This window comes from Drosophila simulans, chromosome X (genome assembly GCF_016746395.2).
Source record: "Drosophila simulans strain w501 chromosome X, Prin_Dsim_3.1, whole genome shotgun sequence".
NCBI classification, from domain to species: domain Eukaryota; kingdom Metazoa; phylum Arthropoda; class Insecta; order Diptera; family Drosophilidae; genus Drosophila; species Drosophila simulans.
In genome coordinates this window covers 13,134,423-13,148,975 of record NC_052525.2, presented here as the reverse complement: position 1 = coordinate 13,148,975, position 14,553 = coordinate 13,134,423, and the positions used below count along the sequence as shown (strand labels likewise).

Genomic DNA, 14,553 nt, shown 5'->3' with positions numbered 1-14,553 from the left:
GCTGATCAAAGGTGCTCGGGTTGATGTAGCTGATCAGATCCTGATCCGACATCGTGGTCAGCTCCTGGGGAATGGGCGGCTGCACCGCCACGGCGGCCGCCGCAGCTACCGCTCCAACCGCCGCCGGAAGTATGCTGCCCGCTGTGTTCGGGGCAGATGCCTGCTGCGTCATCACTGCTCCATTGGTGGTCACTGCGGCGGTGGCCACCGACTTTTGCAGAGCATTCTCGCTGGCCAGCGCAACGATCAGAGATTCTTGTGGTGTCGGCGGCACCACCGGCAAGTGGTGACCACGATGGTGACTGGTCACATGCCCGGATACGTGTCCTGGGACGCGACTATGGCCGTGGCCGTGACTGTGACCATGATGACCATGATGGCTGTGGTGACTGTGATTCATCGACTGGAAGTTGGCCGCTTCAACAGCTACTGCGGCAGCGGCAGCAGCCGCTGTTTCTGGTGTGTTTGAGTGGTTCAATAGCAGGTTAACCAATGGATCCGATGCCGTCTCGGCAGGAATACCGCTCACTCCGACAGCTGCCTGTGGCGAATGGGAGTGGACGCGACCGTGGTGGTGGTAGTGGTGTTGCTCCTGCTCCTGGGTGGTTATAAAGTCCGCCGCCGCCTTAATAATCATGTTGCTGACCGCAGTGGATGTGGCAGTGGCTGCGACCTCTGGCTGCATAGTCGCTGGTGTTGGTGGCAGTGTGTCCCCAACTCCCACACCCGATGCCGCGGTGGGTGGACTCATCATGATGTTACTCAATGCCAAGGCTGCAACAGCTGCATCCTGCTGTGTAGGTTCCGGCTGCATGGCAATGTCGTTCAAAATGGAGTTGGCCATGGTCACTTGGTGAGGTGCGAGTATATTCGGCACTACGGCAGTGGCCGCTCCATTTGCGGAGCACAAAATAGTCGAGGGTGAAACGGCGGGATTCATAATGATATCGGTGGACAGACCACCGGTGACATCGACAGGCGCCGGGCCACCCAAGGCAGCAGCTCCGGCCAGAGCTGCTGCCGGTTCCGAATTGAGTATGATATCCTGCGTCAAAGGTGAACTATTCGGCGAAGTCTCACTGCCACTCATGGAGCTGTTGGAGTTTGTGGAGCTTAGGGACAAACTCCTCTCCAGCACCACATTGGGCGGCGCAATGCCGACTTTGGCCTGCAGAATATCGGTCAGGGCATGATCGATCACCGCCGAGGTGGTGAACAGAGCTGGTTCGGTGGTGCCATTGCTGGAAACCACCGAAGTGGATTTGGTCAGCTCATCAATGAACTTGTGCACCTGTTGCTGCTGCTGTTGTTGCTGTTGTTGGGGCTGTTGTTGTTGCTGCTGCTGTTGCTGCTGCTGTTGTTGCTGCTGTTGCTGTTGCTGCTGCTCGTGCATTTGCTCCTGCATCTGCTGGTGCTGCTGCACGACATGCTTCACAATCTCGTTTTTTACGGCCATTTCCACCGCAACGGCCACCGCCGCCGGATCAATATCAACTGCTGCGGCCACGGCGGCAGCTGTAGCCGGCGCCACAACGGCCGGGAAACCGGGCAGACTGTTCGACTGATCGTACATAATGGTGTCCAGGCTGGGCTTTCGTGCAAAGCGATGATACTGCAAGGCTGCGTTGGGGCTGTCCGGTGTGGATTCACCGGTCAGGGGGCTGTGCGAGTTGCTGTCGTCGAGTTCCGTCTTCAGGGCCTCGGCACTGGCCGCCACTGCGTTGAGATGGACCAGCTGCTGGTCCGTGATCATGGGTGTGACACTGGGCAGCGAGGAGCGTCGAACGCCCATCGGTATTTGGGTGGTGATGGGCGGAGGCATCATGCCCGAATCGATCTCGTGCTTGGCCTCCACATTATCGCCTGCAGATGGGTTGCTTCCGGAGCCGCCTGCCCCACTCCAACCACTGGAGCCACTCGCATTGGACGCTGATGTGGTGTCCATGAAACCGCTCACATCTACAAGAGGAACAATGGACAGAAAAGAGGCCTCTTAGTAATCTCATTTTGGTGGTATGTCATGCAAGAATCACTGGGTCATAATATAAGAAATCATAAAAAACAAAGATATAATAAACGGCAGGGTATTTTCTTTTTGTTTTTGGTGGATTGGGGGCCTCTTAATCCTAGGCCAGGTTTCTGAGAAAGAGTCTTGGGGGGAGGGGGGATTGCTAAGAGAGAGGTCCGTAAAATCCGAGTGCCTTTCCCTTTATTCCGGGGCTACTACAACTTACAAACTAAAAAAAAACTTAAACTATAGCGATAGCGATAGAAAAGCACTCGAATTCTCTGGATCTGCCATCTCCGCAGGGGCGTTGGTATCTAAATCTAGAACTTAGCCACTAATTAAGACTAGATTTCTATTTTATATTAGGTTCTTAAGAGTATTTAAGCTTGGCTGCGAAGTTTCACTGGCAACACCATTCACACGGCACTTAGAAAAGGGAATAGAGCAACAAGATAGCTACGAAAGAAAGTATTCTTAGAACATTCCTTCTTTCAACTTTACGCACAATGAAAGAAATGACTGACTGACTAAATCAAACCACACCAAGCTGACCAGATCGATTATAAAAGCAATCATTGAACGCTACAAATGACAAGACGCACCCGATCGAAAAGGGATCAGACAGACTCCTCTCAGTAAGCCTTAAGTCTTCATCAAGCACACAGCTAAAGACAAGATTTGTTTAACAAATAATCTCAAAGCACCACACTCTACGAAACTATACCATTCAACTAATACTCAACGGCAATCGCTCAATTCAAACAGTCATTCACCAATCGTAAAGTTTATACACTCAATCATTCAATCAATCAATTGACGCACTCCAAGCTTTTTCGTTGCTCTAATGAATAGACATAATAGTTACTTCTAATTGCTGGACTTAAGTACTAGTGCTTAGATATAAGGTGTTTATGGATTAGTATTAGGAGCCAGATAACCCAAATATCTCAATTTTCTGTTTCTAAGCGGGGTCGCAATGATCTAAACCTGATGTCGTTCTCTAGGCGTAATGTTGAGGCTCTGAAGTCGAGCGATGCTTGAATTTCCACTCGTTCTAGACGAGTCCCATCACTACCACCTCTTATTTGGGGTCTTTCAGACCAAGTTCCCGCTTATGGTTTCTTATTTGTTATAATCGTGTCTTTTCTTTTATACATTTGAGTTAACGATTTTTAACTGGACCCTGACACTGTCTGCATATTGAAAATTTCCATTCAATCTTCGGGGAGCGAGCCACTGAAGTTCAGTCTTCACATAGAACTGCAATTTCTGTACATGAATCGTATGGTTAGACAGGAGAGAACAGAAACTGATCTTTAAAGGGTATGCAATGAATGTTATAGGGAAGAAATGTCACTATATAGAATACCATACATTTTAATAATTTACCCATATTTCTTTTATGAAATTTCTGGAAAAAAAGTTATAAGAAATTATACGTAGGAGAATTAAGATGTAATTACATCTTGCAATTTTCATATGAATTGATTGAAACATTACTGTATTTATGAAGGATTGCGAATTATTAAAAAATGTGTCAATGATTGAATAAATAAATTTAGCAACTATTTTCGTACCCTGTTGAAAGCAATTTCAGAGCTAATCTAGCCAAATGAACTGAGCCCTAACATATGACAACTCCTGAATGATCGCAAGGATTCGCAAACAGGACAGGACAAAAAATCTTTGGATGGTGTTAGCTTTATGTGAGTACGTAAAATATATGGTATATATAGATATATATATAGACGCTTAAAGGTAATGCTCTAAGGTTATATGTGATATGGGTTTCCCTTATAGTTAATAGTAATGGTATATGTGGTGTGTGTGTGTGTTTGAAGGGCAGGATTTTGTGTGTGTGTGTGTATTCATTAATAGACATATAGAAAATGGATTACGAAATGGCAAAAAAGAATTTGTACGTTGGTCAATCGGTAATTATTGTTTGGTAATTGGTTTCTGTAAGAGTTGAATGGTTTTTTTTTTTTTAACCAGTACCCTAAAATTATCCTTGATGCTGTAGTTGCTGTTGTTCTTGAAGGTTAGAGATGGGGCTAGAGATGAGCAGACGTGGCTGTTGAAGACTCGTTGGGGCTGAAAATCCGTCGCCGATCATCATTTCACATGCGGTTGGATTGGATATTGCTGTCTCGGTGCCATAGGTCCTTCAAATAATTTATATTTCTTGATTTCTGTGTGTCTGTGTGACGTGTGTGGGTGTGTGAGTATCTATCGCCATCGAGCGCAAGCGATTGGCAGTCACTTATCGAGCGATTGCTGCGATTCATTCGATTACATCGCTTTTGTCCAGCGTTGCTTTCCAGGCAAGCTTTCGATTTATTGCTTCGCTTTTCGTTGGCCACTTTGCTATGGTTGCTGTTCGTGTTTGTATATATAGAGAGATACAGGATATATCGGTGTCTATATACTTGTTTATATTGACTGTCGATTAATGACTTAATTTTGATTTAATTTTGGCCTTGCATTTTATAGCACTCAAAAATTTACATATTTGACTATATAGTTAGATTGAGCACCTAAATTGCTAAGAGAAGGGGAAGGAGGAAGAATATAAAGTAAAAATATATATATGCATATTTTTTTGGGAGGGAGAGGTAGTTTTTTGTTTTTTTTTTTGATTTTTGTTTTGTATGGTGGGGAAGGGAGTTTTTACTCGGTTGTTTTTATATTTTTTAAAGACATCCTGATCTTTAATGTTATTTATCATTTTTTCTGACTTGAAAAACAGTTTTTTGTGGGGGGATCTGCCTTGCTGTTCTTCTTGTCTGGTTTATATAGGTATATATCCTCCCGATATTTCTGCTGCTTCTGCTGCTGCTGAATCGTCGTGTGTCGGTTTATGTTCGATTTCTTTTATGTTATCGCTTTGGTTTTGCTTTCCTTCATCTGTTACTGGGTACTTTTCTCGGCTGAACATGATCAAGAAAACTCTGCGATTCATTCAAAATACACCCGGCACAAACACACACGTATTCAAATAGGCAATCACACACGCAAACACTCGACCAAACAAACAAGCAAACAAACACAGACACACGCATAACTTAAGCAAGAAGAAAAGTCCCCAGGAAAAGCGAAACTTTTGTTTTGTTTAAGCACATATTTAAAAAAAGCAAGGAAAATCGACTCAGGCATGGTTGAAAATATTCTACACAGAAAATTATATTAAAATAGAATAGAAAAAACTATTCTTCATCATCGCAAAGGATCGGTTTGGAGGGAAAAATCAAGTTCATTCATTCGGCAGAGTTGTTTCGATCAGTTTCCGGTTCCGCTCCTGATTTTTTTTTGGGCGGAGGGTTGGAGCAGAGACGAAGAGAGAGAGAGGAGCAGAGAGTAAAAGTGAGAGACGGGAGGTGGGGGAAGACTGGAGGAGTTGGTTCTCCGAAGATTTGCACAGTCCTGTGCCTTAATCATTTATGGTTATTAATTTAATTTAGGTTTTTTTTGTTTTATCATTCTGTTGTTGTGCTTATAGATTAAGTTATATTTTATGTTATACTTTTCGTTGGATTTGTTCTTTTTCCCTACTTAATTATAAAAGGTATTGATATTTTCATGCGTTATTCGGTGCTAAATAAAGAGTAGTAGGTAGAGTAGTATGAAGGTAAAAGGAGCAGAAAGGGTAGCAGGCAAGAAATGAGTATCAAATCAAACCCTTCTTAGTGACCCATGTGTATGCATATTTATTAATTTAGTATATTTAATGATTAGCCAATGAATTCGACGGCTTTTAGTAGTTTATCAGGCAAAATGGATGGGAATAATGACAGAAGCTTTTAAAATTATTCCTCTTAAGCCTTAAACTATTCTGAATCACATTTCGTACTTTAAATATATTTTTGCCTTATTGTTTTAAATATAAAGAAATGGTTTTAAAAGTCCACGAAATTGCTTAATTTTCGTTTTGCATATTATCTCAGTTCAAAAGCATATTAATTTGGCAAAACACTTTCGTACAGTCTTCTTTGTTCTGTTAGCTACACACAGACTTGCTAATTGTTAAATATATATTTAATAATGAATGCAAATACTTTTAGCCAAACCGCAAACAGAGAGCCACCAAGGTAAGAAGAGAAGAGCAAGGAAGGTAGAAGATAAATAGAAGGGGAAAGGAAAGAGCAGAATAACGCATGAAGAGATCAGATTGTTTTACCTATCGCTTATCAGTTTATACGATTCGAATAGTTTTATTTGAGTAACCGCAAACGGTTCTAGTTTAGCTAATTAATATTCGATTCTTTGATCTGAACAATATAAGAAATTAAAAAAAATTGCAGCTTCAACGTGGTTGAGGCACAATAAAAATGTCACTAAACATACACTTTAAATAACTGCCTAAACCTGAGTACCTCAAGTATGTATCTTAATCTCGTTTTTAACGTATTTCGATATGCTCGATTTCTTTCGGTTTCTATACAGCTAACGAGTCGCGATCTCCGAATGGGAGTTTGTGGTTGGTAATTTGGTTGGTTGGGTGCAATCGAACGCTTAGTCAACAAATAGATACCTTGGGCGTGGATTGTGTTACTTAACGTGCTGGCCGCCGCCAGCGTCGTGTACTGTCCCTTGGCCGTGTAGGTGAACGTGTGCGGTTCGCTCTTCTTGCCGCTGGAGACGATCGACACCTGAACCTGGACCGGCTTCAGGATGTTCTGGTGCAGATACGGTGGCACCGTGCAAATCAGATGAGTCTGCGAGCAGAATTGCAAATAGTCGTTAGTTACACACATTCCCATACACTATCAATGGTACAATGGACACGCACCTGGTGAAGGTACTCCTTGTCCGGCAGAACACTCTGTTCCCAAAGAGCGGCTGTTCCGCCGATAAGCTGCTGGCGCACTGCAATTTCCGTGGCCGGATCGTCGCCGTTGACGCTGTCGTACGTCTCCTGGAACACCACGTGTGTGTCCTTCAGGAAGTTCTTGCCGATAATGAACAGCTCGAGGCCGCCATCAACGGGACAGGAGTTTAATGATTTCTTGCATATTTCCGGCACGCCAGGTGGTTGAGCTAAAGGCACGAACATCAATTTAATTATACAGAGCAATTAAACAGCTAAATGTGTTGAGCACTCACTGCAGATGATTGGATTCGAGCAGACCTGGAGGGTCTCGGTGGTGCCATCGTCACGGGTCAGCTGGGTGCGGAACACCATCCGGCAGCGAGTCGATTTCTTCTTGTTCTTTTGCGCCAGATGCTCGGGGAATCGGTGCTCCACATCCACATTGCGTTCCTGCAAGCAAAACAAAAAGTAATTAGAATCTTTCAATCTATCACTACTATACAAATCTAAACTGTCATTATGGAGGACTTGTGCTCCTGTGCAGTTTCGTGCACCCACCTTCAAGATTCCAACGCAATCGCAAGTGATGGTCATGTCCGTTTCGGGCTTGAAATCGATCTCAATGACCATGGTGCCGTCGACCTTCTTCTCGTTGCACTGCGTCGAGTTCTTGCCGGCGACCTTGCAGGCCTGGTAGAACATGTGCGGTGCCACGCGTCCAATGTCCGTGCCGATGAAGACCTGGAGGACGGCAACCTTATCGTATCCGGTCAGTCGGACGATCGGGAATCCATTGCCGCTGCGATCCTTGACGGCACCGCGGCTGCCCTCCGTTTGGTAGCGAGCCCGATGCTGTTGTTCCGGCTGCGACAAGATCTCCAGCTGCACCTGGCCATCGTTGGAGCTGGCGACGCTGTTCAGCGGGGTAGTGGGTTGACGTTTGTTAGCCACGCGAGTGACATTCCTGGCCGATATGAATCTGTGGGTTGGAACAAGTAGAGACCGAGATCGAATTGTATTAGTCTGTTCACTGGCGCAACTTTTCCATTCGATCGTTAAAAATCGAAGGCTGAGTTTATTTGTCTAAGGATCGTTAAAAGAAAACTCGGAACTTGTACTTGAACTTTGGCCGATGAGGAAATCTAGATTCGATTCGTTTTGGGTTAAATGATTTATGTATTATTTTTCACATGTGCTGGCCGAAAAAAAAGGGATGTTGGGGCGGCATGAGATTGCATGAGTTCTTTTTTAGATACAAATAGAAAAGGCAGCTGGGCTGCGCGTACACAGATACGGATTTAGTTGAATATGTATAGCTAAATAATGAATGATATATGAGTTTTTTGAATGCTGTTAATTACTCACAAACATACACACACGCACATGAAACATAAAAAGGCCGAAAAGGAATTTTCGCAAATTTTCATTGCTGCACTTTGCAGTCGGTTCGGTTTTTCGTTTCGTTTCAATTTGTTTTGTTTTTTTTTTTTTTTTGTTTTGTTTAAATAAATCTTAGCTTTGACCAATTGTTTACAATTGTTTCGAATTTATACGCCTTTGTTTACAAACGGACACACATAGGCACATGTATATATGTGTAAATAATACCTACGGAAAGATGGGAGCAAACGCACATTTGAAAATTATTAAAGAACAAAAGTCAAAGCCATCAAAGTAAATAATCTGGGAATAACAAACGTGTTTTTTCTTTTTTTTTTTTTAATTCGCAGAGTCAATTATTCTGGCACCGAAATAATTTATTTGGCGGCTTCTAATTGTTTTGCGTCTTTCTGGCACTTGTTGTTTAAATTTTGAAAGGTAATCTAGTAATTTGTCATTGCTTAAACATTTCTGGGTCATTAAAATATTATCGAGACTAGTGCTTTCCGAGTTGTTTGTTTTATAAATTTGTTTGTGTGCCATTTTTTTTTTGTTTCGCATGTATAAACTTTAACAATTAAGTCTGACTATTTTTCGCCAATCTTGTCTGTTTGGTTAACGAAAGTTTTGCTGCTACAAATTTTGTGTCCGTCTAAATTATTTGGTTTGCAATTTATATGTAAATCAATTGGCAATGCTTTTGCCAATATTATGTGCATCTAGTTCTGCAGTTTGGTTACACAATTTGTGGTTTTAAATTATAGAATTTAATTAAACTATTGAAAATTTACCAAGGAACGTATTAGTTATTTGTGTGGCAAACATTGTTTTCTTTTTTTAACGCTGCAAAAGAAAACACGCCGCTTACTTTGTCTCAATGTTGTTGTTGTTGTTGTTGTTGCCGCTGCTGATGAGCGGCAGGAGGTTAACAATGGTCGTGGCAGGTGCAACGGAGGCGGCAATGGGCGGCGGCGAGGGCGTGGCCTCGAGCGCGGGTGACATCGTTACCGAACTGGCAATCTTGCGGATGAACTCATCCTCGCTGCAGGCATCATCGTTGTCCAGCTCCACCTGGTTGCACTCGAGCTTCTTGCGTTTGATATGCTTGCCATGGCGGTGATGCTGTTGTTGTTGTTGCTGGTGGTGATGCGACTGCGACTGCTGGTGCTGCAACTGCTGCTGCGGCTGCAACAGCAATCCGTTGTACTGAAAGAGTTGATGCTGCTGCTGCTGATGCACCGAATGCTGCTGCTGTTGCAGATTGAAGGCATTAACGGCTGCTGCCACGGCTGCCTCGGTTGCCTTGAAGACGCCTCCAAATGGATCCGAGCTACTATTGCCACCGGCTGTCGTCGTTTTGGTGTCGTTCACGAAGCCCGTGTCCTCGTCCAAAACGGCCGGCGGCGCAATGGCCGAGCCGTCCTCCGAGGACGCCGATATCAGGTCCAGATCCTCCAGACAGTGAGCCATCACTTTCGTGTTGTTCCGCGATCTATACGTTAACATATATATACAGACATTCATGTACATGGATACACAACAGCAACACACGCACGCATTACATAATGTTTTATACATAAATCGATTCATGGATCGTTTGTTTTTGTCTTTTAGCTGGGGATAGCTAGTTTATGCCTGAATATAGTAGATTAAATTTCTGCATATAGAACTAACTATCTACAAACATAACTGGCAGGTTGCCATTTAATCATCTAGGTAGAATCATAATTGGCATTAAATTGACGAGAGCGTAGTATCTGTTTGTCTTGAAAGAGATTACAAATAAATAGATTTCGAATTCCAATGCGCCAATCAATGTCCGATTGCATTTCGAATGCATTCAACGAACCCAAATCGACACTCAGCTCAATAGAAAAAAAGCTAAACCGAATATAACTGAACGGATCTCGGCGGAACTCAACGGAACTGATCGGAACTAACGGCCTGAACTCAATCGAGGACTGATTTCATTTAAATGGACAGGAAAATCAAAACAATATCACGCTTGAAGGTTGAAAAAATAGGGAAATAGGGAAAAACTAAACACTTACACGCTACAAGCTAAAAAATGTTAAAAGATTTCAATATATTTTGCCCACAATGTTGTATGTCAATTGGATAAAATCGCAACACCAACGATTGGCTGGCAATCAATCAAAAATAACTAGTTTCATGTCAATGGACTCGGTTCTTTGCACCTTTTTCCAGTTTAGATATGCGCTCGTTTAAAGTTACTCATGAGAAAGTCCACAGGCAACTTGTTGAGTTGTGGAACTAGGTTCGCCCATTAGCTAATAAAACTGATAAAGTCGCATGCCATAATTTCCCTGCATCCATAACGGGCATACGTAATCTACGCGCAGATACTGCGCTTCAATCCTAACCCAAATCGGGCGAATGGAGCACTGAGAGTGCAGCTGATTGATAATAAACGAAGCAAAGCAAAGCAAAGCGAAATCACGAATCGCAAGGCGGTCGGCGGCAACAGTGCGTATAAGTAATCGCGTCCATATACTAACAGAAACAAGCAGCCAGAAGAAAACAAACCGCATCTAAAAGTCATTGGCCAAAGTGCGACAGAGAAAATTGCGTATTTTTCATGCATGCTAATTAAATTAAGCCAAGCAAAGAATGTGCAAATCTGCAAGATGAACAAAAAAAAGCTGGCAAACAAACTGAAAAACGAATGAATGCAACACAGAATATTCAAATATTCGAAAACTCATTTTTTGAACATTAGAAAATATATATTCTCTGCTAGTTGTATGTCAATGTCGATAGATACAAAAAAACAAGTAAGCACTTAACAATTAACCGATCGTTCCTGTAATTAACGAAAGCCCTAAATAAACCCCAATAAAAATCACAACACTTCCATTGTTTTCCCTCTGGATTTCTGAGAGATAAGGGCTTGTTGGGGTTGCCCCCCAAAGAGCCGAGCACCTACTGAATTAGCCCACCTAGTTCTGCCTTCTGCCCACTTTTCAGATTCCCCAACTGCAATTTGCAATAGCTGATAAGCCGATAAGATAATGCGGCGATTTACACAGATAGTAGCCATGCAATTACAATACCTATGACTACAAAATACCACAACAACAGCAAGAAACAGCAACGATCGCGCACACAGACCACATTTAAATCTCTTAATCCGCATCGAGTCAAACTAAATTATAATAAACAAATTCACCATGACCTACAAAAAGCAAAACCTGTCCAGCGAGAGTCTTCAGAAGACTAGAGTGTGGAGAAAAGAAAGCATATTTGTGCAACAGAAGGCTCAAGGATTTTAAACGATTCACTTTCCTATAACTCAACTAAATACTTAGTAGTAGTATTCATGTACCTTTGGGTATCCCACAGATATCTTTGCATTTCTTATTAAATCCGATCACCGCACGAGCAGCACACGCGTTCCTATCGAAATGAATTTCCAAACTGAACTAATGAAGTTGTTATAGTTATTGGCGAGCCTCGGTCCCATGTTCTTCCTCCCGAAATGAGTTTTCAGCTTTTTGTGAGCCCGACCATTCCCAACAAACAAACAAACATTGCCAAATGCGAAGCAGTATTTCCCCGAAGTTCAATTAATGCAGATTCGGTATTTTTTATTATTTGCGAAGCGTAGTCAGTCTGAAAATGCATTGCTTCGCTGGTACTCATCATAAAGAAAGCAGGGTTCCGAATCTATAAACAAGTTCAACATATTATAAACAAGACCCAAAGGTTTTGGTTTATACGGTGCGGCTCCAACGCGCCTAGGCTATGAAATCTGTTACCATTATTTACGGACATGCAGACATGCGGACAGACAGCCAAAGAAATACCTCAGCAGTCTGGTAAATAAATGAAATATCTAACAAGATCTCGATCTCTTCGATGTGTGTAAGTTTGTGCATCTGAGTTGTGGGGTGTATTTCAATCAATATTCAATATTCATTCACTCGCAACCATGGATCAAACGCAAAACGAAATGAAATCATGAGCTGGCAATTATCTTGAGTTGCGCCTGCGCATGAACTCGCATGAAGATCTTTTGGGACATATCTACATATATGGCTGGATTTTGGGTGGGGGCAGGAGGTGGTGGTGGCAGTGACTCACCTTGATACAGGTATCGCTCTGATTAAATGCTGCTGCGGTGAATGTTGCTGCTGCTGCTGTTGTTGCTGCTGCTGCTGCTGTTGTTGCTGCTGCTGTTGCTGCTGCTGCTGTTGGTGGTGCTGCTGATGCTGCTGCAACGTGTTGCTGGCCACCGCGGCAGCTGCTGCGGCTGCTGCAGCAGCCACTGTGTTGGTTAAAGCGCTATTGACCAGCAAACTGGATCGCTGGCCGGAATTGGAGCCACTGCCTCCATTGGCCGCCGGATCAGCCACGCCCCCAGCTCCTGCCGAGGATCTCAGCTCCGTGTGCTGATCGAAACCCAGCCCACTGTCGTTCGAGTTGTCGCAGGGCGGCGGATGGGGTCGCTGTGGTATTCGCTTCCCAGGAACCATTTTGCCAGGACCCGTCTGGAAAAATGCCAGCGAAATGGAAACCATCAGTACAATAACTTTGCCATTTTCAAGCCACCAGTCAAGTGAAGACTGGAGTTAAGTTTCCCAATGCTCATGTTTTTAAGTAGTTTATTTAAGTATGCTAGTTAATTAGTAATTAAGACTCACCCTGGATATGGTGTGCAGCTTGCCGGGCAATCCCTTACCCGGCTGTCTTTTCGATGGTATGCGAAATCCTTTTCGATGTATTCGCGCACTCATTGTGGAATTGGTGGACATGGTCATTCTCATGCCTGGAATGTAAGTAAAACAAGAGTTGTGATTAGTACTAATCGATTGCCATTATATCTATAAAGTATGTCTTTTGTTTCATCCATTTGGATGAGGTCAAGCCAAGTGGAAGTGAAAACTCCTATACGCGTACAACGATCGCCTCATTTCCAGTTCCACATAGCGCCTATGGTACTGGGCTTTATTGGAGCACAAAAGAATTAAAATCCAGATAGAGGCGAACCAAGAAAACATTGTCTGATTTGTGGTGCCCGTTCGCAAGTTGCAAGTTATATGCCAGGGGAAACTGATAATGCTGCGACGTCTATGGGGTGCATTGAACTCCGCCGGAGAATGCAAACCCGGAGACCTAAAGTCCGTGTAGTAGTAGTGTCGCCTTCGCCTGAGTCTGAGTCCGAGCATAGAATCTGTTGCAGCTGCACTATCCGCCTTCATTGTAACAATGATGATGGTGATGGTGATGCTACTGTCGCATTCATTGTTGATCTCAATTGAAGCTCAATTTCCATTTGCATTCGCATTCGCATTTCCATTTCAATTTCAACAGCAGTTAAGCGTTATTTCATTTCATTTCATTTCATTTCACTTCATTTTATTTCATTTCATTTTATTTTCCGCTGCTCTACATGAAGTTCTTGCCCACAAGTATAGCCACACACATGCACATACGTATCTCATCTGGCTGGGCGCTGTTTGTACATTATCATGGGCAGCAGGAGGAGTAGCAGCAGCAGCACAGCCAGCGGAACAATGAGCCGGAGTGCGCTGATAAGGAAGCCAGACAAACCCGACCAAACCAAGCGAACCCAACCCATTAACAAGCCGCCACTTGGGTCCAGGTCCACTCCTCTGGCAGCCTTATTTCTTTATTATTACTATTTCCATGCCATAGTCGATCGTATATTTGGCTTTCGCTGTTTCCCTATTTGAACTTACATGTGTATTTCACGGAGCATTTTAATTAAAACGCGAATCAATTGCAAACATACACGACTGGGGGTTATATCTCTGGGGGCATTGGGTATTCTGGGTTCAGAAATATTTGTTGGGATAGGCCAAAGAAAAAAATAAAACGATAAAACCGAACAAGGGAAATTAGAAAAGGGAAAAAAGGATTTTGGGCTCAACTGCCTAAGCTTTTTATACATTTACAAATAAAATAGCTCCTTTCAAATCCAATGGGAAAACATAGAAAAATGCAAACAATCAAATATAAAGAAGTGTCAACTGCTATAAATGACGACAAATAAAAGGTGTAATTCTAAAAAGAAATCCACCCAAAAATTAACTCATAACTATTTACTTTGTCAAATTCGAACGCCCACTTCCCAAACGAAATCCATTTTAATTCTGTAGAAATCTCCTATGAAACTATGTTCCGTTCCTTAATTCCGGTAAAATCGTTAAACAATTACGAGCTAATTTATGAGATAAGAGTCGAGCAAACAATAGCGCCTTTGATAGCAGCAACGAAAGCAAACAAACTTTGATCTTCAATTACGAATATCCCTCGGTGACGTGCGTTGCGCTCCCAGAAAACACAACAAAAAAAATTCGGAAAAAGATGG

At 43.0% G+C, this 14,553-nt stretch overlaps 1 protein-coding gene across 7 annotated transcripts in view; it reads right to left on the bottom strand.

Moving 5' to 3' along the window:
• The window catches only part of LOC6725877 (putative uncharacterized protein DDB_G0289263), a 37,758-nt gene that overhangs the window by 234 nt on the left and 22,971 nt on the right, over nt 1-14,553 (bottom strand). For 4 of the 7 annotated variants that reach the window (XM_039296960.2, XM_039296957.2, XM_039296958.2 and 1 more), the window contains 8 exons: nt 12,863-12,987; nt 12,303-12,709; nt 9,067-9,690; nt 7,377-7,797; nt 7,112-7,268; nt 6,798-7,045; nt 6,540-6,723; nt 1-1,959 (listed from right to left, as the gene is read on the bottom strand). In XM_039296960.2, coding sequence (XP_039152894.1) covers nt 1-1,959; nt 6,540-6,723; nt 6,798-7,045; nt 7,112-7,268; nt 7,377-7,797; nt 9,067-9,690; nt 12,303-12,709; nt 12,863-12,987 — 4,125 coding nt within the window. Of the gene's footprint in view, nt 1,960-4,295; nt 4,554-6,539; nt 6,724-6,797; nt 7,046-7,111; nt 7,269-7,376; nt 7,798-9,066; nt 9,691-12,302; nt 12,710-12,862; nt 12,988-14,553 lie in introns of those variants that run through there. The other 3 variants (XM_039296962.2, XM_039296961.2, XM_039296963.2) reach the window with 2 other exon arrangements.